Consider the following 22,864-nt stretch of genomic DNA (forward strand, 5'->3'; position numbering starts at 1 on the left):
TTCTTTCACATATCAAGGGCCTCCTGTGTGGCTGCTTCCTTCCACTATAAAGTGAACTGCCTTGTGAGGGTACTTAGTATATAGTATTTGAGTAAATTCTGTTGCGTTAAAGGCTATGAAAAGCTGAGTAATTTTTTCTATTCTTGGATTTCTTCACAGTTGTCCTTATGATTTGTGGATTAATTACCATTGTGCCCCACTGGCCATGGTTTTCTTTCAGTAGAGCAGAGTCTCTCGACTTTGGCAGTCTTACCCCAAAATTCTTTGTCGTGGAGTGCCCTGTGCACTGTAGGATATTTATCAGCATTCCTAGCCACTAGATACGGATCAGTAGCACCCCCGTCTCACGGTCGTGACAACTGAAAATGCCCACAAACTTTGCCGCATGACCTCTGTGGGGCAGAATCGTCCCTAGTAGAGAACCATACTTGTTCTTTGGGGGGAAAAAGATGTGTTGCAAATTTATTTTTCCAGATAAATAAAAGTGTACGAGTCTTCCTTTTTTATGCATTTTGAATGGAAGAATTTCTTTATATTTTGTATGCAAGAGTACCAAATGCTTTTTTGATGGCATGTGAACAGCATTTGTACTGTAATGTAGCATTGAAACTGTTCTTTAGTGTCCGGTCTCCGTAGTCTCTTACTACCTCTGAAGTGTGTAGCATCTTTTCTCCCCTTAAATGACTTTAAAATAGTCATCATTATGTTCAGAAAACAAGCATGTTAGAATTCTGTCAGAAATACCAGGTGCCCTCAAGCTGAGGACTGGAAGACATTTCTATGAGTCAACTTTGGACAATTGGTATTTTGGCAACTGAGAATCCCATAGATGGGGAAAGGTAAAGTGTGAACCGTCTAGTTTTCACTAGGAATCGAAAATCTTGGGTAGCACTCGACTATAACCTGAAAGGAAGAGGTGAAATCGCATGAAGCCCTGTTCTTTCATGGTCTTAGAGGAGACAGAAAAAGTACAATGCTGGAGCATACGCCTTTCATTAAATAAAGTGCCACTGTAGTTGTGAACTTTGTTTACATCAGGCCCATTACATTTTTTATGTTCTTTTTCAGTGAGAAGTCTTAAATTTAAAGACCTTTAGGGAGAAGATAGCACAGTACCTGATGTATTTGGTATAAATTTCATTGTGTTTAGTAGAGCTGATTTAAAGGTTTTGTTCCTCGTGTCTGTGACCTTTGTTATAATTTATTTGGTCAGTTAAATGGTAAATTCTGGAAACTTAGTATGTCTGTCTTGATAAATTTGAATAGCCTTCATTGAAATTAGTCATCTTGTGAAATTGTCAAACTCATTTTTAAGACTATATTACCATTTTGACCACTTTTCTTAAGCAATAGTGCTAATTTGGGAGGGGGAAGAGACCAGTTTAAATTGGTGAGAGGTTGGAAGAAGTTTTGACTTCTAGAACATTTTTAGTGTTATTTGATATTACGCAAAGCATCTGGGCCTATCTTTTAAATTAAGTGCTGCCTAGTAAAGGTCCTTAGGGGAGCCACACTACTGAATTAGAGAAGAATGACTGCAATTGAAATATCAATTGTCTAAGTGGGTACTTGAAGATGTTGAAACATTTCGATTCTTAAGCAGCACATTCTTTTTAATTTTGCTTTGTAAAATGTTTTTTCAATATGCAGTGAATTCAGCCTCTTTAAATTAGTAGGGCCCAGATTAATTACTACCATATACTGATACTTTTGGAGTCGAAAGTCCTCATAGCAGAAGCTTGGCCATCTGTCTTAATTTCAGTACTGCTGATGACTAAGCAGATGGTTTGCTTCTTGAAAGTGAACCTTCCATTTCCTTTTGGAACTCTACCTGTTTGTATTTATTTTCTGATGCACGCAGATACATTTTATGGCATTCTGAACTGACAGTGGTTGAGTCTATGGAAGCTTAGTAAACTTCAGGAAAAATTTTTCTCCTCAGATTTTTAAAGCTTAGCATTTAAGGCCATGTTTATTTAAAAACATAAGTGATACGGGATTTTTTCCAGCATTTTAGAGATGTCTTTTAATATCGCATGCAGTGTTCCTCATGTTTTAGCTCCGTTCATGGTTAGCAGATGGCATAGTCTAGTCCTAGTAAATTTGAAGTTATTGGCTTGCCAAAAATACAGGAGTCTTAAACTGAAGATTTGGGGACTTTATTTTCTGATAAGTAAATTCAGTGAGTGACCTCTGACTCTATCAGTCATTAAATGGTACTATTAACAAAACTGCATATACTCATGTTTTCTCTTTATATATGTATATTTTTCATTTTAGAAAAATCTAGTTTATATTCTTTTTTTTTTTTTTAATTTGGAAGAGTTAAGACGATTTTGTATTTGCATGCCAGCAGGGGGCATTCTAATCTAGATACTAGATATTTTAAAGCGTTTTTTCCTAAAAATATTTGTTTTCTTCGTTATATTTTTGCCTTTGAATAGAAGCATTCTACTTCCTTTTTTTTTTTTTTTTTTGTAAAGAAACTAGGGATCTCAAAGGGAACTGTTGATATCCAATCCTTAATGATCATTGCCTATGTCACAATTTTCAAGACCTTAACTGTTAAGAAAACTGGTATGTTCAAAATAGATGGAAAGTATTCTTTTGTTATTATATCTAAGAAATTTGTATTCTTTAACATGAAAACAAACTTACTTTGATTTAAAATTATTTCAAGGAAAATTGCTGTAATTTGATATAATAAAAATATAAAATGATTTTTCCTGAGGATTTTTCACTTGTTTTTTCTGGCATTCTGTCTTTTGAGTAAGGTAATTTGTTTATAAGGACAGCGTCTGTGACTGGGTTGTTTATTGGGTAGACTGCCTAAACATTTGTTTAACGTACTCCCTGAGCATGTTGGTAAGTCCCTTTGCCATTGCCAGAGCCATTCCCACCACGTGCTGGATCACTCACCACTCCCTCACTCACTCAGTATTCATTATGCTTCCTCCCTTTCAACTTAAATTTGAATGCAAATGCATTGGAAGCTTTCTGTGGTAGGGAAATTTTTGAACATACCCTAAGATGTTTGGGTTAGCCTAGTTTTTAAATATCTGTGTTGATACTGTAAAGGTGTTTGTTCTCATTAGGCACAATGAAGCAAATCTTCCGTATAATTGCATTAATGATACGTGACATTAAAGCCTAATTGGCTTATATAAAATATCTAGCACATCAATTTCTTTTAGATTGTGAAAATTGAAAAGGTCATGAGTGCAGTTTAATATTCCTGGGTGAGAAATTTTGATTTTTGTACAATCTGTTGAGAATTAATTAGGAAATCTGACTCTTTAAGAAAAAGGGTGTGGAATGCAAATAAAGCAGTTATGTGTTGAATACAGAAATCAAAGCTTCTTGAACTGTTTTTGGAAATCCCGTTGAAATTTGCTAAATTAGTTTGGTTGCTAAATTGAAAATGGAGTATCTGAAATGAAAGCAGGTTACATAGATAAAATAAAACTGCATGGAACTAGGATTGTGATACTTAAAATGTTTTAGTTGTGTATTCGTTTTGTTTTTAGACTCCAACTTGTATTTTGCAGGAAATTGATGAAGCCTGTAAGAGAATAAAGCGGGAGGTTGATGATTTGGGCCCAGAAGTTGGTGACATTAAAATCATTCCATTATACTCTACACTCCCACCTCAGCAGCAGCAAAGGATTTTTGAGCCTCCGCCTCCAAAAAAACAGAATGGAGCAATTGGGAGAAAGGTAATGTTAAAAATGCTCTCTATAAACATTTTTTTAATACTTAGAGAGTTATTAGTGAGATAAAATTATATTTAATTATAAAGGACTTAAGTTATGCAGTGGGCAGATCTGCTAAAGACCTCTTGAAAGTGTTAAAAGGCAAAGTAGTCACTTTGAGATCTAAGGTGCTACTGACCCAAGCCTCATATGTATGTGAAAGCTGAACAGTGAATAAGGAAGACCGAAGAAGAATTGATGCCTTCGAATTATGGTGTTGGTGAAGAATATGGAATATACCATGAATTGCCAGAAGAACAAACACGTTATGTCTTGGAAAGAAGCACAGCCAGGATACTCCTTAGAAGTGAGAATGGCGAGACTTCATCTTAGGTACTTCGGATGTTATCAGGAGGGACCAGTCCCTGGAGAAGGACATCATGGTTAGTAAAGTAGAGGGTCAGTGAAAAAGAGGTAGACCTTCAATGAGATGGATAGACGCACTGGCTGCAACAGTGGGCTCAAACATGGCAATGATTGTGAAGATGGCTCAGTACCAAACAGTATTTCATTCTGTTGTACATAGGGTCGCTATGAGTCAGAACCAACTCAAGAGCACCTAACAACAGTAACATCAGTATAGAGGACTTAAGCTATAGGTGATTGTGATCTGGATTGTACACAACAAAATAATCTGCGTTTCAAAAGTAAATAGAAAAAATTGTGTTTAGGGTGGAGTTCTGCATATCTTTTGATCCTAGAGTAATTTAGAGCATGTACTCCTTTGCAGGAAACCCTGGCGACGTAGTGGTTAAGTGCTTGTGGCTGCTAACCAAAATGTCGGCTGTTCCAATCTACCAGGTGCCCCTTGGAAACTATGGGACAGTTTTACTCTGTCTTACAGGGTTACTATGAGTTGCAATTGACTTGACAGCAACAGGTTTTTTTTTTTTTCCAACTCCTTTGCCATTACCAGTATACTATAAAATTGTTTTCTGTTATCCCCTTCCCTACAGGAAGTCTTTCCTCAGGAAGAGATGGGTTGGTTAGAGTAGGCTAAGAAGAAATTAAATGCTTCTTTCTTGAATACCTTGGCTTTTATCTAGAATTTTCTTCAAGCCCTAACTAAATGTCATGTCTATGAGTATGTGAAGTGTTGACTATGTCTGGATCCTCTGGATGTGTATGAGTGCCTGGCACAGAGTAGTTATTCAATACAGGGAGGGAACAAGGTTTTCCAGTCTTATCTTGGAGGCCCTTTGTTGGGAGTATTAATAGGAGGGCGTCTGAGTCCCAGTTTGAAACAGAAAAACTATATTTTTTAAAAGTTTATTTTTTAATAGTCCTTATGCCCATTTTTGTTTTTCCAAATAAGGTTGCACTGTTTAATGTGTTTGATACCATAAGAACAGTGACATCAACTTTTTACAGGTCAGCTATTCATTCATTAGGTTATGTAATAGCTGCATATGACTTTTGGTAATCATCTTAATCTCTTGTGCTTAATTTTTCTCCATTTCTTAAAGTGGTATAATTTATTATTTCCATCATCTTGGGAGACAGTTGCTGAGGATTAACCTTGATGTGTACAAGGTACTGAGCAGTGGAAGTTGATGGAATAGGTAGAAAAGCTAGAGACAAATAAACATGCTTCAGAGCAGCCTGGGACCATTCAGTGTTGAGGCTAGAAGCTCACCCAGTCATCTTAGTAGGTGCTGGGTAGCTTACTTATCTTAGCAGCCAGTCAAATTGATTATACGAAGAAATTTTTACTCATGTTTATGTTTTTTTTTATTTCACATGTTCTAGAAGAAATATGTGAAATGTGTTTTCCCAAAGTAGCTTTTTTTAAGTGTTGTATTCTGCATTGTCATTTAGAACCAGAGACCTCTTACATAATCACAAACATGTAGTTGTTGTAATTGTATTTAATAACTTATACATGTGTTCCAAAAGTTCTGTATAGTTAAGGCATTTCCTGGATTTTGTAATTTTATTTCCTATATCCTGTATTTGCTAGACCAGGTGATGCACAGGAATCCTAAAGGAAATTGAAACTTAGCGAAGTTAAAAGTTTTTCACTGCACTTAGGTGTTAAGGCTTGACTTGTGACTCCACAAGCTACACCTAAATTTATCCATCTTTCCATTACTTCACACTGACTTTCTAGAACTGTATTTTGAATCAGCTTATTAAAAAAAAAAAAAATTTTTTTTTTTTTTTTTAATACTTAATGCTGCCTGTCAACCTTGTTCATTTTTGCTTTAGTTCTGATTATTGAATGTGAATACTACCTAGAAGTCTTGAGGACGGTATCAACAGACAAATGAAAGTGGAAGCATTTGTTTTTAGACATGCAAATAATCTGAAGTATTCCTGTTAATGTATTCTCTAGTAAATTTTTGAGCCCCTAAGGTTTCCTGCTCATAGTTTGATAAATTCACTCAGTAGATATGAACTCAGGAAAAGAAATTATTAGTATTTTTAGAAGTAAAACAGTTAAAACAAAAAAATCCACTGGCTAGTTTTTTTTTCCCCAGAAGTAGATAGCTAGGTCTGGAAGTTTCGTTGAAACCTTTCTGCGTCACAGTAACACTCAAGTCACCACAGTGTGAGAAATTGACAGAATGTTGCTGAAGATAATTCAAAAATGGCTACAGCCATGCATCACAAGGGAACTGCCAGAAATTCAAGCCAGATTTAATAAGCAGAGGACATGGAACATGGGATATAATTGCTGATATCAGATGAATCTTGGTTGAAAGCAGAGAATACCAGAAAGATGTTTATCTCTGCTGTATTGACTACACAAAGATGAATCATAATGAATTATGGAGAACATTGCAAAGAATAGGAATTCCAGAGCACTGAATTGTGCTCATGTGCAACCTGTACATAGACCAAGAGGCAGTCTGAACAGAACAAGGGGGTATTGCATGGTTTAAAATCACGAAGGATGTGTGCATCAGGGTTGTATCATTTCACTATATTTATTCAGTCTGTATGCTGAGCAAATAATCGAAGAAGATGGGCTGTATGAAGAAGAATGGGGCATCAGGGTTGGAGGAAGACTCACTAACAACCTGCGTTATGCAGATGACACAACCTTGCTTGCTGAAAGTAAAGAGGACTTGAAGCACTTACTGAAGATCAAAGACTACAGCTTTCAGATGGATTATACCTCAAAATAAAAATCTTCCCAACTGGACCAATAAGCAACAACATGATAAATGGAGAAGAGATTGATGTTGAGGATTTCATTTTACTTGGATCCACAATCAAAGCCCTTGGAAGCAGTGGTCAAGAAATCAAATGATGCATTGCATTGGGTAAAACTGCTGCAGAAGACTTCTTTAAAGTGTTAAAAAGCAAAGTCGTCACTTTAAGGACTAAGAGGCGCATGACTCAAGCCGTGGTGTTTTCAGTCACCTCAGACGCATGGGATAGTGGGACAGTGAGAAAGGAAGACTGAAAAAAAATTGATGGCTTTGAATTGTGGTGTTGGAAAAGAATATACCATGGACTGCCAAAAGGAACAAATCTGTCTCGGAAGAAGTACAGCCAGTATGCTAGTCAGGAGCAATGATGGGGAGGCTTCATGTTGTTACTTTGAACATACTATCAGGAGGGCCCAATCCATGAAGAAGGACATCATGCTTGGTAAAGTGAGGGGCCAGTGAAAAAGAGTAAGACCCGCAACAAAATAGATTGATACAGTGGCTGCAACAGTGGGCTCAAACATACCTACTGTTGTGAGGATAGGACAGGACCGAGCAGTGTTTCCTTCTGTTATACATAAGGTTGCCCTGAATCGAAACCAACTCAAAGATACCTAACAACAGTTAGAATAAAAGCCTATGAAAAATTTAAGCCAATTAATTTGTAAAATCTCATATTTTTATAAAAAGAAAAAAGAAACAAAATTCCTCTCATTTCTTATGTGTGTCCCTGGCAGTGTTGCCCACATGCCTTTGTTTACACTGAACTCTCTATGGGTGGTAGTTTTTCTTCTCTTTTGTGTTTAGGTCCCACATTACTTTCAGGAACTCTCCAAAATGCTGTTTTCTCAGTATACCTTTCATGTTTTCACTGCTGAAGTAAACTGTTTTTAAGTCTTACAGCACATCTTTGATATTACATAAACTTTCTGTTGATGTCTAGCCTGCGCTTACAAACTATAAAAGCTATGAGAGCAGACTCTGTATCTGATTCATCTTCTGTGTTAGTTGCAGGCATATACAGACATCTCCCATTTAAGGATGTAATCTGTTCCTGAAAATCATACTCTGGGTAAATACACTAATGAGGAGCTCTTTTTCAGTTATTTTAAAGGGATAAACTTAAATGTAACATCATGTAACTTCCTAAAACATCTCAATATCTAATTGTTGTTAGGTTGTAACTTGAGATTTTTTTTCCCCATATGCTATTTTGTTTAAAATGTCCAATTGAGTTTTGCTGATACAAGTATAAATTTTGCTTTGTGAATATGTATTGAAATCTATACATGCTCTATGAAGCTTGGGTATTAACCGAGAGGCATGCTGTTGGCGGGGAGGAATTCTCTTTACTATTTGAATAGTCTAAACATAACGTGGTTAACTGATAAACTGTAATGGATTTGTTTGAAAAGAATGTTGCTGTTGTGAGCTAAGTGAAATTTTTAAAATAAAGTTTTCCTTTTTATAGCATTGGCTGTTGAAGATCAAACCTTATTTTTAGTTTATTGGTTTGGAATTTGTTGTGTTAGCAAAAGTTAATGGCTAATTTTTCTATCATGTTAATTTTACTTGAAGTGTAATGTAATTTCTACTGTTTAATTTTTCAACAGGTGGTTGTGTCCACTAACATTGCAGAGACATCACTGACAATAGATGGTGTGGTGTTTGTGATTGATCCTGGATTTGCGAAACAGAAGGTACATGTTTTAATGATTTCATCTTATACTTTGTAAATTAGTGTTAGTGTAACTGTAATTACAGCCTGCTCATTTAATAACTAAAATTTTCTGTTTAGAATTATTTCCTGTTTTCTTTTGTTTCATTTTCAAATTCCTGGCTGCCCATTAGAAATTGCCAATGTTTAACATTTAATCCTAGGCTTTTTATTTTTTAAGGTTGTTCTGTTTTTTTTGTGTGTGCATGTGTGGTTGCTGTTTTGTTTCAGTGTTGTGATGGTAGATGTTTTGGCTTTTATGTTCACTTAAGTATATAAGGGTAGTAATAAGAGTATAAGGAGTGCTGGTGGTGCAGTGGTTAGAGCAATCAATTGCTAACCAAAAGGTTGGCAGTTCAAAACCACCAGCGGTTCGCAGAAGAAAGATGTAGCAGTCTGTAGCTTCGGAAACCCTATGGGGTCGCTAAGAGTCGGAACTGACTTGACGGCAGTGGGGTTTTTTTAGTTAATAAGAGTATAGGGTTACCATCCCTGCAAATCAATCACTTAACCAACATTAGAGTCCCTCATATGTGCCAGGCATGATGTAAAGGTTAGGGATTATTCTTGGCACACTGTTGGGAAAAAGTTTTGAAGTCGTTTGACAGTGCTGAATACCAAGCACTTTTGCCAAGTTGAAGTGTTGCTTAGTATATATTATATATGTTTTATTTTTCAGAGATCTTTTGGGTAAATTAATCGCATTTTATCGGCATAATTGGGATATTTAGTTGTATGCAGTATTCGTATTTTTGGTGGAGAACATTCCCTTTAAACTGAAGGCATTTAACTGACTCCTTGTGGACTGTTAAAAATATTGTTCTTGATATCAACCCTGGCATTACAGTGGACATTGGTTATAGAAAAATGGACAGATTTTCTTTTTAGCAAAGTGTTCCAGCATTTGCAGTGTATCAAAAGTAAGGTAAAACTGGTAGGACTAAAATTAGGAAGTGTAAGGTTGAGGTAAGCCATCTGTGTGTTTGGTAAGAGCTTTTTCACGTTAGCTTGAGCTTTTCAGAATGATGGAAATGCCTGTAAACATGGTGGATTCTCCTCTGTTATGTGGCTGCGTGCTTTGTTTATGGTGGTCATTAATGCTTCTTTGTTATTTTGGAATTAGCCATGGGTTTAGGTAATTCTTTTAGGTCACGGTTTATTTTTAATAACTGAAGAAAGAATCATTCTTATGTTATTTTCATTTAATAGGTATACAATCCTCGAATCAGAGTTGAGTCCCTTTTGGTGACAGCTATTAGTAAAGCTTCAGCCCAACAAAGGGCTGGTCGAGCTGGTCGTACTAGACCTGGGAAATGCTTCAGGCTTTACACAGAGAAAGCTTATAAAACAGAAATGCAGGTAAGGGGTATTGCTATAGCCTTCTATGTGTTAGAAGGTTAAGTTGAAATTGTTAATAGAAGAAAATTTCTTCTTTCATTTCACGTTGCCTTTTGGCACCATAAGCACCTTGGTTTTTCCCTAAGTGAGATTCGTGGTGTAAGCGACCAGTATAACTCTTTGTTATACTTCTCAGGTAGGCTGCAGGTGTAGTACTTTATGAATTCTTTGGGGCATTATATATAACTCAGTATATAATCTTTCTGTGTTACCAGGTACAGTTCCTTTGATTCATATAATTTGATACTGCATCCTTTTGTTACACTGTAAAGATAGGAAACACTATACAATTAGTTCCTGGAAAGTATCTGATTTCTTTGTAGTCTATTACACAAATATTTTTCTCTTTTGAGACAGTGGTGTAAAAGTAATGCCAAAGTAAATAGCTAAGGAGGCCTGGAACAGATGTGTTTTATTTTCTGGAACAAGAGGATTAGGAATGTTTAAGATGACAAATGTTTTTTGAATGCTTAACACGACAACTTTTTTTTTTTTTTGCTAGGACAACACCTATCCTGAGATTTTGCGTTCTAATTTAGGATCAGTTGTGTTGCAGTTGAAGAAACTTGGTATTGATGATTTGGTGCATTTTGATTTTATGGATCCACCAGGTATGATTTATCAAAGCATATTTTAATAAAAACCTTTTAACCAAAATTGGCTCTTTTGTTTGCATTGTATTTAATATATGTATTACATACAATTTACCTCTTCTAATATGCTTCAAGATAAATCTTAAGTATTAACATTAAAACTGTCACTAAAAGGGCGACAGTTACATAAATACTTTTTTTCAGAATAACTAAATTTTTCTGGGAATTTGGGTCAACTGAATTATTGTCTGAGATGAAAATGTGAGAATTAAATCTCTTAATTTTTCTTTAGGAAAAATAATTTGATAAACACTGAGCTAATAATTCATTTAAGAAGCCTTTTTTTTTTTTTTAAGTGAGCGGAATTTATTGTCTCACAATTTTGGAGGCTAGAAGTCCAAATCAGAGCATTAGCTCTGGGAAGGGTCCCTCCTTGTTGGTAACTCTGATTTTCCTTGGCACTCCTTGACTTGTAGACAATTTCTCAGATGGTCTCTGCCCTCCTGTGTCTGTGTGTATTCTGCTCATCTAATAAGGCACCACACAGAGGGCATAGGAAGAAGACAATTCTAAGTACCGTACAGGAGAATTTGCAGTTTTTTATGATTTCATCGTTTGCTACATCTCTATAATTGAATTTGATGACAGTTTGATTTTGATCCACTGTAGAATGAAAAATGACATTGCTTATTCTAATGGTTCGTACCTTGACATGTTTTAGCTTGCTAAAGGCCACTTGACTAACAGATTGCCTTTCCCCCTCCAGCTCCTGAAACTCTGATGAGAGCCCTGGAACTTTTGAATTATCTGGCTGCTTTAAATGATGATGGAGATCTGACTGAATTGGGATCCATGATGGCAGAGTTTCCACTGGATCCACAGCTGGCTAAAATGGTTATTGCAAGTTGTGACTACAACTGTTCTAATGAGGTCCTATCTATTACTGCTATGTTGTCAGGTAATAGAGGGAAAGGAACTAAAAAAAGCCCAGCTCTTCAAAGTTTGGGTGGACTTCTCTTTTGTTGTTGTTATTGTTGTTTTTTAATATTTAGCATGGTAGTGAATTTTATAGATGGTTTCAAGGAACTCGTTATGTTTCCTAAATATCTTGTAAATACCATGATAATGACATAGTATTTACAAAAGTAAAGTCATTGTGCAAGAAACAGTAGAAGCATTGACTCTCTTGAGTGCAAATAAAAATTCCAGTAAGGATTAGTTTGAACCTATTTGTAACTGAATTCTTTGGTAGATCCATCAGTGCTACTATAATTGTGTCTTATTGCTTAAAAGTACACGAAGAACTTAGTTCTAGTACTTGAGACTTTTAAATGAGCTTGTGAGAAACCCAGGCTATACACTGAGGTCGAGCCTTTTCTTCATGTATAAATAAACTCTTCCAGTGGCAGTCAAACGTGAATTTCAAACTTAGTATGAAATAAATAGCAGTAGTAATGTATAATTTTAGACTTAAAATCTAATCTGATAATGATATTCTTTTATAATGGCAGAAAAACGCTTGGTTACCTAATAGATAAAATTGCTAAGTTTGAAAATGGGAACGTTAAGCCGAGAAAATAATGCTGTTTTTTAGTAGTGTAAAACTGAATACATAAATGAGCGGTAACTTGGAAATTAGATTTTTCTTACAAGGAGGAGGAATAATTATTGTTAACAAACATGCATTCTGATTTTTATAGCTAAAATTAGAAAACTTCTAGTTTTTACTGAGTATCGAAGTACTCTATGATACTAGTTTCAGTACTGGGGAAGAACTGACTTCCATTTGTAGAGTGGTTTATTAGTCTCAATTACTTAATGTCTCAAATCTCTTCTGTGGAATTAAAGGATATATGAAAAAACTAAATATACAAATTATGTGGCTTAGTTTAGATGTATATTCTAATGGTGTGAATTTTTTTATTTAAGAACTAGCTAAAATGTTTTTTTGCAGAGTTATGATTGATCAGACTCAGAGCAGATGGGCAGGGCAGTATCGAATCTTCTTAATTAAATTGTAGTCTCACTTGCGGAGGTGGTGGTAGGTTGTTGTCTGCCTTTCTTACATGTTGTTTTTGTTAGATTTTCCTAGATGTACTTATCCCAAGATTTTAGTTTTTAGAGAAGTGGGGCAAAAGTTAACAGATTATTGTATTTGTCTGTTAACTTCCCAGTTTATAGTCCTCTAGGTTCTCTACGTAATTATGTGATTACTATGTAATTACCATTATGCAAGTTTAGAAAATTAGCCCTTTAAAAAATGGATCAATCTTACGCAGTTGAATTCTTCCAACTGCATTTCAGTGTTATTTGTAATAGGAGTTATTGTAATAGGAGTTATGCAGAAGATAGGGATTTTTGTTGGTCTTCTTTAGCACATCTAGAAAATAAGCATTTATTTCAGCAGTTTTTAAACAGGCCATTTCTGAGGGAAATGTTAAAGACTAAGAAAAAAGACATGGAAGAAAAAATATTCTGAGCTCGTAGTGCATTGTTTCCCATTAAAATAGTTTCTGAAGTTTTGTCCTCATAGAAAACAGGGCAGATCAGGGCCTTGTGTATTGCTATTTCTTCATTCCCACGATTAACTGTGGTAGCTAGTTCACACTAACTTGCACAACTATGAGAAGTTTCTGTACTTTTATGAATTTCCTTGCTTCGATTACATTAAGCAAGACTTTTAATATTTCTGTGATCATGTTTGTCTCTAGTTGGCTGATTTAGCATCGCTTTAAAGGGGAAATGGTATGGGAAAAAGTAATTTGATAATGTATTTGATCTCGTTGTCGATTATTCCCATTATACGCTATCTGAACTGATAATTTATTATTTTTTTTATTGACAAGGTTTTAAGAGCTTTAAAATGTGTTGAAAAAGTCCCAAGCTGTTAAGTATTTTTATTTTCATACTGCTTTTATGACTATGGAATTGCTAAAGTGGATTAAGGAAAGTTGTATTTCAAAACATGAAGTGCATACTTTGTAACCTTAAAAAAGTTTTATGTAAATCAATTTGAGGCTCTTAACAAATACTGTAGTTACATATTTTGATGACCCTTGAAATAATGACTGTTTTAGACTGATTGTCAACTTTTAAAATACTGACTTTTGCTTTTATATTGAGATTTTGATTCAAATAACAGTTTTTGTGTATTTTTTTTTAACTTGGGACTTCATTCCTTTATTAAAATGCTAGAACACTAGGCTGAATATCCCTAGCCTTTTTGAATTTTCATAATTCAGAGGCGGTTTAACCTTCCACCACTACTGCTATCATCAAAACCCAAGATTTCTTGATATTTTTATGTTCATATATGCTTCTGCTCACCAGTGCTAATAGTGACACCCACCAGTTGGTAATAGCCACAGCAATAGGGAAACAATTATAATAGGACTGTGACAGTAAACTGGTTGCAAAGTTTTTTTTTTTACCTCTGCAGTGGGCAAGTATAGCTTCCATAACTTTCACAGATACTTGGTGAATTCATTGTATGGTTTTTTGAAAAATTGCATGTAGCTAAAAGGCTATTGACACCATAATTCTGGTTATTGGTAGCGCTATCAGCACTGGTTTTTGAAATAAGTTGAGCTTTCTAGTATCTTGATGGCCTTCAGAATAGCTGTTTTGATGCCTACTTTTAGATCTAGTTAAAATAATCAGGTACTCTGTAGCTTTGAAACCCTCTTGTCTTACAGATGTGGTTAGGTGTTGATGTACCAAATCAAGGTAGTAAACAGTCCAAGATGCAGTTGGAGGCCATCCTGCCCTGCCCTATGCTCTGTGAACTGACCTAGCTAGGCCTTGTTCCTCTATCTGTGAATGCGTGACTCATCGATATGGGCGTTTGTGTTGGGCCCATACCAACCTTGTTTAGTCCCACAGTGTTTTGTTCGTCCCACGGAGGCCAAGAAAGCCGCAGATGAAGCCAAGATGAGGTTTGCCCACATAGATGGAGATCATCTGACACTGCTGAATGTCTACCACGCTTTTAAACAAAGTAAGTGTAAATTAGAGTGAAGGCCCTCTTTGTCTAAATGTCACTGGCAGCGTGTAAGGTGTTTTCTTCATCCCGCGTTCATTTATTATCTGTGACAACTTTACATTAGAAACCCAGAGGTAGTCTCAAAAAACTCCTGACTAGCATTTAAGAGAGACATCGCCAGTCTTTTTTCAAATTTGTTTAGTTTTCTAATCACTGATTATAGAAAACTTGGAAAATACAGAATGATAAAATGAAAGAATTGCATAAAATTCTACCACTAGTATACAAACTTTAATATATTTCTCTCTTTTTTTTATGTTTTCATACATTTTCCATTTTATGAAGTTTTATATCCTTTATAGGAGGCCCTGGTGGCACAGTGATTGAGAGCTTGGCTGCTAACCAAAAAAGTCAGCAGTTCAAATTTACCAGCCGCTCCTTGAAAACCCTATGGGACAGTTCTACTCTCTCATACAGGGTTGTTATGAGTTGGAGTTGACTTGACGGCAACGGGTTTGGGTTTTTTTGGTCCATTTCAAAAGGAGCCTTGGTGGTGCGGTGGTTAAGAGCTCATCTGCTAATCGAAAGGTCGGTGGTATGAACTCACCAGCTGCTCTGGGGGAGAAAGATATGGCAGTCTGCTTATAATTACTGTTTGATATTTTTACTAATAAGCTGCTCTTACATGGCAGTAACACTAACAGTAGAAAAGGGGGCAGCAGATGTGAACGAGCAGTTCTCAGTCTTGCTGCAGTCGGTCAGTCAACACAAAGGGGAATTCAGCTCTACTGTTAAACCAAGAATTGTATTTTATTGAGCAAGATACCATTTTCTCACCTATGAAATTAGCAAAGAAAATAGTCCTTAGCTGCCTGAGAGTAGGTTTAGTGGAACAGTCGTAACACTGGAGGAGGGTCTGTAGATCAATCTAGTGTGGCTGCTGACCGGAAGGTTGGCAGTTTGAATCCACCAGCCACTACTTGGAAACCGTATGGGGTAGTGGGCAGTTCTACTCTGTCCTTTGGGGTTGCTATAAGTCAAAATTGACAGCAGTGGATTTTTTATTTTTTTCAATGAAAAGCAGTAGTTTTTATGTTACCAAGCACGTTACTAACTTGCTACCCTTTGACCCAGAAATCTAGCAATTTATCTTATAGTTGTTGCCAGATACTCTTGTGGGAACGCTTTGTTTACCAAAATTTAAAAAACTTCAACAAGAGAGAAAAAATTCCGAACTACCTGGAACAGAATCTGAAAAAGTTTGATTTCTACATGTCAGCAGGCTAACCTGATGAATATGTAATAGCCACTCTGTTTTTGTGGCTTATGCTAAGAGAAGTTAGTTTAATCATTTTATAAAGTTAACATTCAAATTTTGCACCTGTGGTTTTATTTGTAACTCGTTTTTATTGTTTCATAAAAATCTTAATTTGCACCCCTCAAATAGAGACTTTAGCACATCTCTGTAGAGAGGGTGAATTTGTCTCAGGGTCCAAGAGGTGCTAAGGGCCAGTATGTGCTACGAAGGGTACAGCAGTTAAAATGCTGCACAGCTGTTTGTTCTACTTGGTTCCAGTGTGATTTGAATAAAGTTGATAAATATCAAAGGAGAAACAGGATGCAGTCCTTCTGTATTACCTAGATCTAACAAATTTTGGATGACCTGTCACTTTGGGAGGCAGAGAGAGGAAAAGTTTTGGAGAAACCAAGAGCTGAAGGCCAGTACGTGGTTTGCTTCAGTACAGGTTTGCTTCTATCCCTCGTCTGTGACCCTGATAAGATGGGTCAAGTCAGGACATCTGTATTGCTGTGTGTGCCAGACATCACGCTGAGTGATCCTGGGTGACCAACAGACACATAACCTGTTAATAGACTGCTGGTAACTGCTGTAAGGAGGAGTATATTCACACCCATCTTGGCTCTCAGAATTATAAGATGGTTTTAAGTGGTAGTTACGAGATTTCTACCCTCGTAGTCTTTACAAGACATATCCAATTAACCTTTGTAAAATTAGGAGATTGTTTTATTTTGTTATGTAACCATTTGATAATTCAGTAGCACAGTAGTATATTTGGATTTCTTTATTGTGCTTTGGAAATGAAATTATGATGGAAATATTTGTCCACTAACTAGATGCATTCTCCTCGTCTAATAAACACTCCTTATTGCTGGAGGGCTGGTAAACTGTCCGCTGGATTTCAGGCCTTTTGCTCTGTACATTTGTCTTAATACGTTTAAAAGAAACAGAATGACATGACATTTGATAGGACTGTCCCCTTTATTAAGAGGTGAAGAATTTAGAACCCCCTCCCTCTTTTTTTTCTTAAATCAGATTTTCTAGGTTCTCACATAATACTGTTTAGACATCTCATGTTCCTTTGTTGAATTTGGAGTGTTTTCCATAATATGTTTTAAATGATACCTTTTTATATTATTAATTGAAACATTAAATATGTTTTACAACAGGCCAAATATATTTCTGATAAGCTGAAATGTCACACTGATAAAATGTCATTTTAACACTGTTTGTATAAATAAAATTTTAAGGAAAAATCTACATTTGTTATTTTGTAATAGCCTAGTCTATGTGTGAGTGTGAAATTTCACTCTGAAAATCATGTAACTGAGTGAGTTTAAACATCGTTAGTATCTAAACACTTCAGGTAATTTAATTAAATATATTATCAAAAGGATAATATTTCTCTAGTCAGGAATCCCTGATAAGCTTCCAGGTGACCTAGTGTTACTCAGTGTTATATACTAAATACAGTCAGTGGAAAACGGCACCATTTACTTCAGAGGCCCTTTGATAAACAGTCCTAATGGTTATTTTGAAATGGAAAATCTGACTCTCTTTTCTTTAAAAATGAGAAAGGCATGGCTGTTTACCAAATTCTGTTTTCCCCATACCTCCATGGTTGTTATATTAGACTATCTGTTCGAGACAACCTGATGGGTGTTAATGGATAAAATAACTCAATTTACTAAGAATAGTCTATTTAAAATCATTGTTTAGGCATTCTGTAGCCCAAAACTTTAGTGTTGTTGAAACCACACTACAGATTTTTAGGAAATGTCATAACATTGCAGTTCATTTTAAGAAAATGATTTGGGTAAATCCCCTTTCTGGATTATTTGGCTTTCTGTTTATAGCAGTTTTCCTTTTTAAGTAGATATTATACCTATTTGGATCATTCATGGCTCCTCTTTTTTTGTTTGTCTTTTCCCTCCAACTTTGTAGATCATGAATCAGTTCAGTGGTGTTACGACAACTTCATTAACTACAGGTCCCTGATGTCTGCAGACAATGTACGCCAGCAGCTATCTCGAATTATGGACAGATTTAATTTGCCTCGTCGGAGTACTGACTTCACAAGCAGGGACTATTATATTAATATACGAAAAGCTTTGGTTACTGGGTATTTTATGCAGGTATGTGAGTAATAATAGGAATGCATAATTAAATGCTTACATAATATTGTTCATTTTCTGCAGTAGCTTTTTTAGTCTACTTAAATACAAAATGAGTTTTAAATATGTCTGTCAGAATTGATCTTAAATGTTACATGAGCTCTCTCCAATGAACTAAGAAATTTTATGTGACACTTTGGACAAGGAGCCCTGGTGGCACAGTGGTTAAGTGCTTGGCTGCTAACCAAAAGGTTAGCAGTTCAAACCGACCAGCCACTCCATGGGAGAAAGGTGTGACAGTCTGCTTCCATAAAGGTTTACAGCCTTGGAAACCCTACCGGGCAGGTCTCCTTTGTCCTGTAAGGTTGCTATGAGTTGAAATCAACTCAGGGTTTTTTTTTTTTTTTAATATACTTCGGACACATCATCAGGAAAGACCAGTCACTAGGGCATCATGTTTATTAAAGCAGAGGGTCAGTGAAAACAAGGAAACCCTCAGTAAGCTAGATTCACACAAGAGCCACAACGGACTCAAACATTCCAGTGATCATGAAGATGGCGCAGGCCCAGGCAAGGTTTCCTTCTCTTATACACAAGGTCACCATGAATCAGAGCCGACTCACTAGCTGCTAACAATAATGAGTAGTAACAAATTAAAGCAGTCAGTGGTGAAGTCAGTAGTCCAGTTACGATGCAGGAATCGATTACTTTATTAATGGGGTAGGGGTCTTTGTTACATCAAACAAAAGGTATGGCCATTTTCAAGTCGGATATTTCTTGCAAAATGTGAATTTCAACTCTTTTAATACAGTAATTGTATTCAAAAGTTTTTCTGCATCTGGAGCTTAATTAGAAATAAACGATAATTACAGAATACAGAAAGTTAGGAGGCAGATTCTTTGGGTGGGTCCAGAAACATGGTTCACTACTCTCTTATCTAGAATCCAAGCATCCCAAAATTGAAATATTCCAATAACTGTACTTTCATGTACTGTTCTATAGAGTGACCAGGGGTATTTATAACAGACCCTCGGGCATTGCAAAAGCCAGAAATGTCAAGCAACCCCAAACCCATTGCTTTTGAGTCAGTTCCAACTCATAGCAACCCTATAGCTCAGAGTACAGCTGCCCCATAGAGTTTTCAGGAGTGGCTGGTGGATTTGAACTGCGAACCTTTTGGCTAGCAGCCAGGCTCTTAACCGCTGCACCGCCAGGGCTCTGAGTTAAAGATGAAAAATACTTACGTAAAATATTTAGTTTAAATACACATTATATTGGAGGCTGTAAGAACTGAAGCAAAAATTGTCAGATAAGTGTAGTGAACAATTATTTTTACAGGGTTTGAAACAGGTTATCTTACAAAACTCGAGAATATTTTGTGTTGATAAAATTGTTGAAGACAGTTTGTTACTAAGGATGGATTGATTTTAATTGTCTCTTTCATCTCCTGCTTTTCTTATTCGTTCGTTTTCTCTTGATGATGTCTTTTAAGCAAGAGCTGGCCTTGTAAGGCCAGAGGAGCTTAATAGAAAGAATGTGAACCTAACTCAGTTTTAGAGTCAAAATCAAGGGGCTAGAGATGGGGAGTAGTTGGTGTCTTTATTTGAAATTCAGAGTAACAGTAAGAATGCTCACTGTGGCTCTTTTAGCCTAAGGTCTTAAGCTTCACTGAGTAAGGTATAAAAATTCTTTTTCCAGACTCAGCTATATTCCTAATACTTGTTTAGTATAGACTAGCTTCTTTGACCAGTGTTCTTAAATTTGGTTTCAGTTGTTGAAAAATGACTGACAAAGCCATATTCAAGCACTCTAGCTCCCTTATTTTCCTTTATGATTAAAATATCTGTTAGAAACAGGGCATGCAGTTACAGTACCTGGCACTTAGGAGGTGCTTAGTAAACATTTCTTGACTTGAGCTGATTTTCTGTTATTCACACATGTCCTTTATGTCCACAGAGTTTTAGAATTGGAAAGGGCACCTGCTTCACTGTTTAACTGAGCGTTAGATGAGTGCCACTAGTCAAGGCATTTGGTTGTAGAGAGAGTAGAGAAGCCACATGTCCCTCCTCTTCCATACCGTTCTCTGTTGTAGGGTTTTTCGGTCTTTTTTTTTTTTCTCTCTCTCTATTTTTCTACCTTAGGCAGGAACCTTCTGGTAATTGTTCATCTACTCTACAGTTGGCACCTGGAAGTTTATAATGAGCTTGCTCTAGATAGTCCTAAGGCAGGAAGGCCCAGATAGTGATATTGGGCTGTTTGGGCCTATAAGGTCTCAACCACTCAACCCTGCCTGCTGTTGTACCGTGAAAGCAGCCATGGGCAAATAAACGGGTGTGTCTGTGTTCCAAGAGAACGTTACTTACGGATACTGAAATTTTAATTTCATAAGATTTCCAGGTGTCACACAATATTATTATTTTGTCCCCTCCCCACCTCCAGATCATTTAAAAATGTGTATAATCCCTTCTTGGCTCAGAAGCCTTACAAACACAGTCAGTGGGTTGGGTTTGGCCTGCAGGCTATAGCTTGCTGACCTCTGCTTTTATTAGGCAGATAAATAAGTAGAGCTATGGAATAAAAAGCAAAAAGGTGAGGCCTGCCTCTTTTTAATTATATAGGTAGCTTTTTACCACTGTTGTTTTGTAACTAGCATGTACTAGCTTCTGTTATATTAATTTACTTGGTTTTGATTTCAGGTGGCACATTTAGAAAGAACAGGGCATTACCTAACTGTGAAAGACAACCAGGTGGTTCAGTTGCATCCCTCTACTGTTCTTGACCACAAGCCTGAATGGGTGCTTTATAATGAGTTTGTCCTTACAACAAAGAATTACATCCGGACATGTACAGATATCAAGCCAGAATGGTATGTACATGTTTTGTTCAAAGTTTTTGTTAGCATTTTGCTCTGAATGTAATCTGAATTACGTTGCAAGGAGACATGTCCTTCCATTCACTCATAGGGGGATTGGTTGGTTTTCTCCTCAATTAGGAGTCTATTCCAGTGTGTAGTTATGTGGAGTCCACCTGATGACCCGGCTGGTCTCGTGCTGTGTTCCCTTTGCTAAGAAGACCATGGGATTGTTAGCATGGGCGTGGGCCAGATTTGGAGCAGAATAGAGAGTTGACTGGCACCGAAAGTTTCTTTGGTTGCAGAAGTCATTCTTTTTTATATTTTATTACCTGTACCATTCACAATTAGTTTTCAACTATTTATCATTTCCTTGGTGGTGCACGGCACTTTTACTGGGTAGTGGTGCTTCAAGAGCATAAAAACTACACACAGCTTTCTTTTAGAAATTCAAATGAGTGTACCGTAGCGTATTGGCTTTTGCAGAACGTAATCAGAATTGATTGTTTTATTTCAAGCAAAATTACTTTGTTTTTCCGGTTTTTTTACCCAGAGTCAATTCTTTAACCTGTGAGGGGAAGTGTCAGCCAAGAGTGGCGGGACTGAAGCATGATGTTGCTTATTTTAGCCGGTGTCACTTGCTGTGTATTGTGAGGCTTCTTTCCTACACTGATGTATGGCTTTTGACACTTAAATTGTGTAGGACATTACCATTTTATCTTTAATGCTTTGTTGAGAAGAAATTGTATGGCTAAGCATTATAAGATTTCAGTCAAGGGTAGTCTTTGGAATATAGAGTTACATTTATAGGTATTAAAACATTGAAAATGAGAAGATGGAATCATTTGAATACCAAGGTGTTTCTTGTATAGTACCTGTGTTATTACTGTAACCTTGGAGAGGCAGGTCAGAATAGTGTGCTAAAGTGAGAAAATCGACAGCCTTGTGTTACTATCTTTTTATTAATGTAAAGGGTTTTTAAGAGAATATATTTTGAGTTTTTTTTTTTTTTTAAGTTACGAAGCTTCAGTGTCAAAATTTATAGCTTACTAAAATAAGATTTCTAACCGTTTGTAAGGATTAGACATTTGTGATTTTATCATTAATTTGAATTTGTATGTTTGCTTTTATCAGTATATTAATGAATAATGTCTATCCAGCTAGCAACCCCAGTAATTTAGTATTAACTTGGTAATTTTTCCCCTCTCCTGGACAGGTTGGTGAAAATTGCCCCTCAATATTATGACATGAGCAATTTCCCACAGTGTGAAGCAAAGAGACAGTTGGACCGCATCATTGCCAAACTTCAATCCAAGGAATATTCACAGTACTGAACTCAGTGCTTAGAACTGAAGTTATTCAGAGGACAGCTTTAAAAGATGAATGAACTCAAAAGTTCAAGTTGTGCTCTTCACGTTGGTTCAATAATGGCCTTTATTTGAAAGCTTTTTAATTTTTCTTTACAGTAAATATTCCATTCTGATTTCATAAATTAAACATTTATGCCTCCCTTTTGTGTTGACACTGTAGCTTATACTGGAAAAGTCGATCAATGTTTTGCAGTTTATTGAAAGTAGTTCTATATATAACAATGTTATATGCATTTCTTTAGAAATGGTTGAAAATGCTTCTAAAATGTGATTATCGACCATGGTATGCATGATCGTTGTAATTGTTGACATTCCTTTTAGAAGTTGTGAAATGTTACAACTTGTGCTTATGTAGACACAATCTTCTGTCTCAGTACAGAGGCACTGACTTCAATAAAGTCTATTTATACTAATTTTGGCCAAAGCATTTTGATATCTTTTTTCTAGTCCTTAAGTACAGCTCCTTCTCTTCCTTTTTATTATTACTATGATTACATATTTAATGTGTCTCCAGAAGGACTACGTCTTAAAGTAGTCATTAAAGCAGCGTTTTTAAGAGCATAGCTTAGTACTTTGTTAAGTTAATCAGAATGTGATGTCATGGGATAAAATATGTCCTTTTTTATTTGAAA

The 22,864-nt window shown here is 36.1% G+C and overlaps 1 protein-coding gene across 1 annotated transcript in view; it reads left to right on the forward strand.

The window, feature by feature from the left end:
* The window catches only part of DHX15 (DEAH-box helicase 15), a 49,203-nt gene extending 26,558 nt beyond the window's left edge, over positions 1-22,645 (forward strand). Inside the window, exons 6-14 of the mRNA XM_049886431.1 lie at positions 3,549-3,716; positions 8,524-8,610; positions 9,837-9,986; positions 10,528-10,636; positions 11,385-11,576; positions 14,493-14,615; positions 17,842-18,032; positions 20,708-20,877; positions 22,079-22,645. Of these exons, the coding sequence (XP_049742388.1) occupies positions 3,549-3,716; positions 8,524-8,610; positions 9,837-9,986; positions 10,528-10,636; positions 11,385-11,576; positions 14,493-14,615; positions 17,842-18,032; positions 20,708-20,877; positions 22,079-22,196 (1,308 nt within the window). The 3' untranslated portion in view covers positions 22,197-22,645. The remainder of the gene's footprint in view (positions 1-3,548; positions 3,717-8,523; positions 8,611-9,836; positions 9,987-10,527; positions 10,637-11,384; positions 11,577-14,492; positions 14,616-17,841; positions 18,033-20,707; positions 20,878-22,078) is intronic.
* The last annotated feature ends 219 nt before the right edge of the window (positions 22,646-22,864 follow it).

The sequence above is a fragment of the Elephas maximus genome, chromosome 5, assembly GCF_024166365.1.
Source record: "Elephas maximus indicus isolate mEleMax1 chromosome 5, mEleMax1 primary haplotype, whole genome shotgun sequence".
NCBI classification, from domain to species: Eukaryota; Metazoa; Chordata; class Mammalia; order Proboscidea; family Elephantidae; genus Elephas; species Elephas maximus.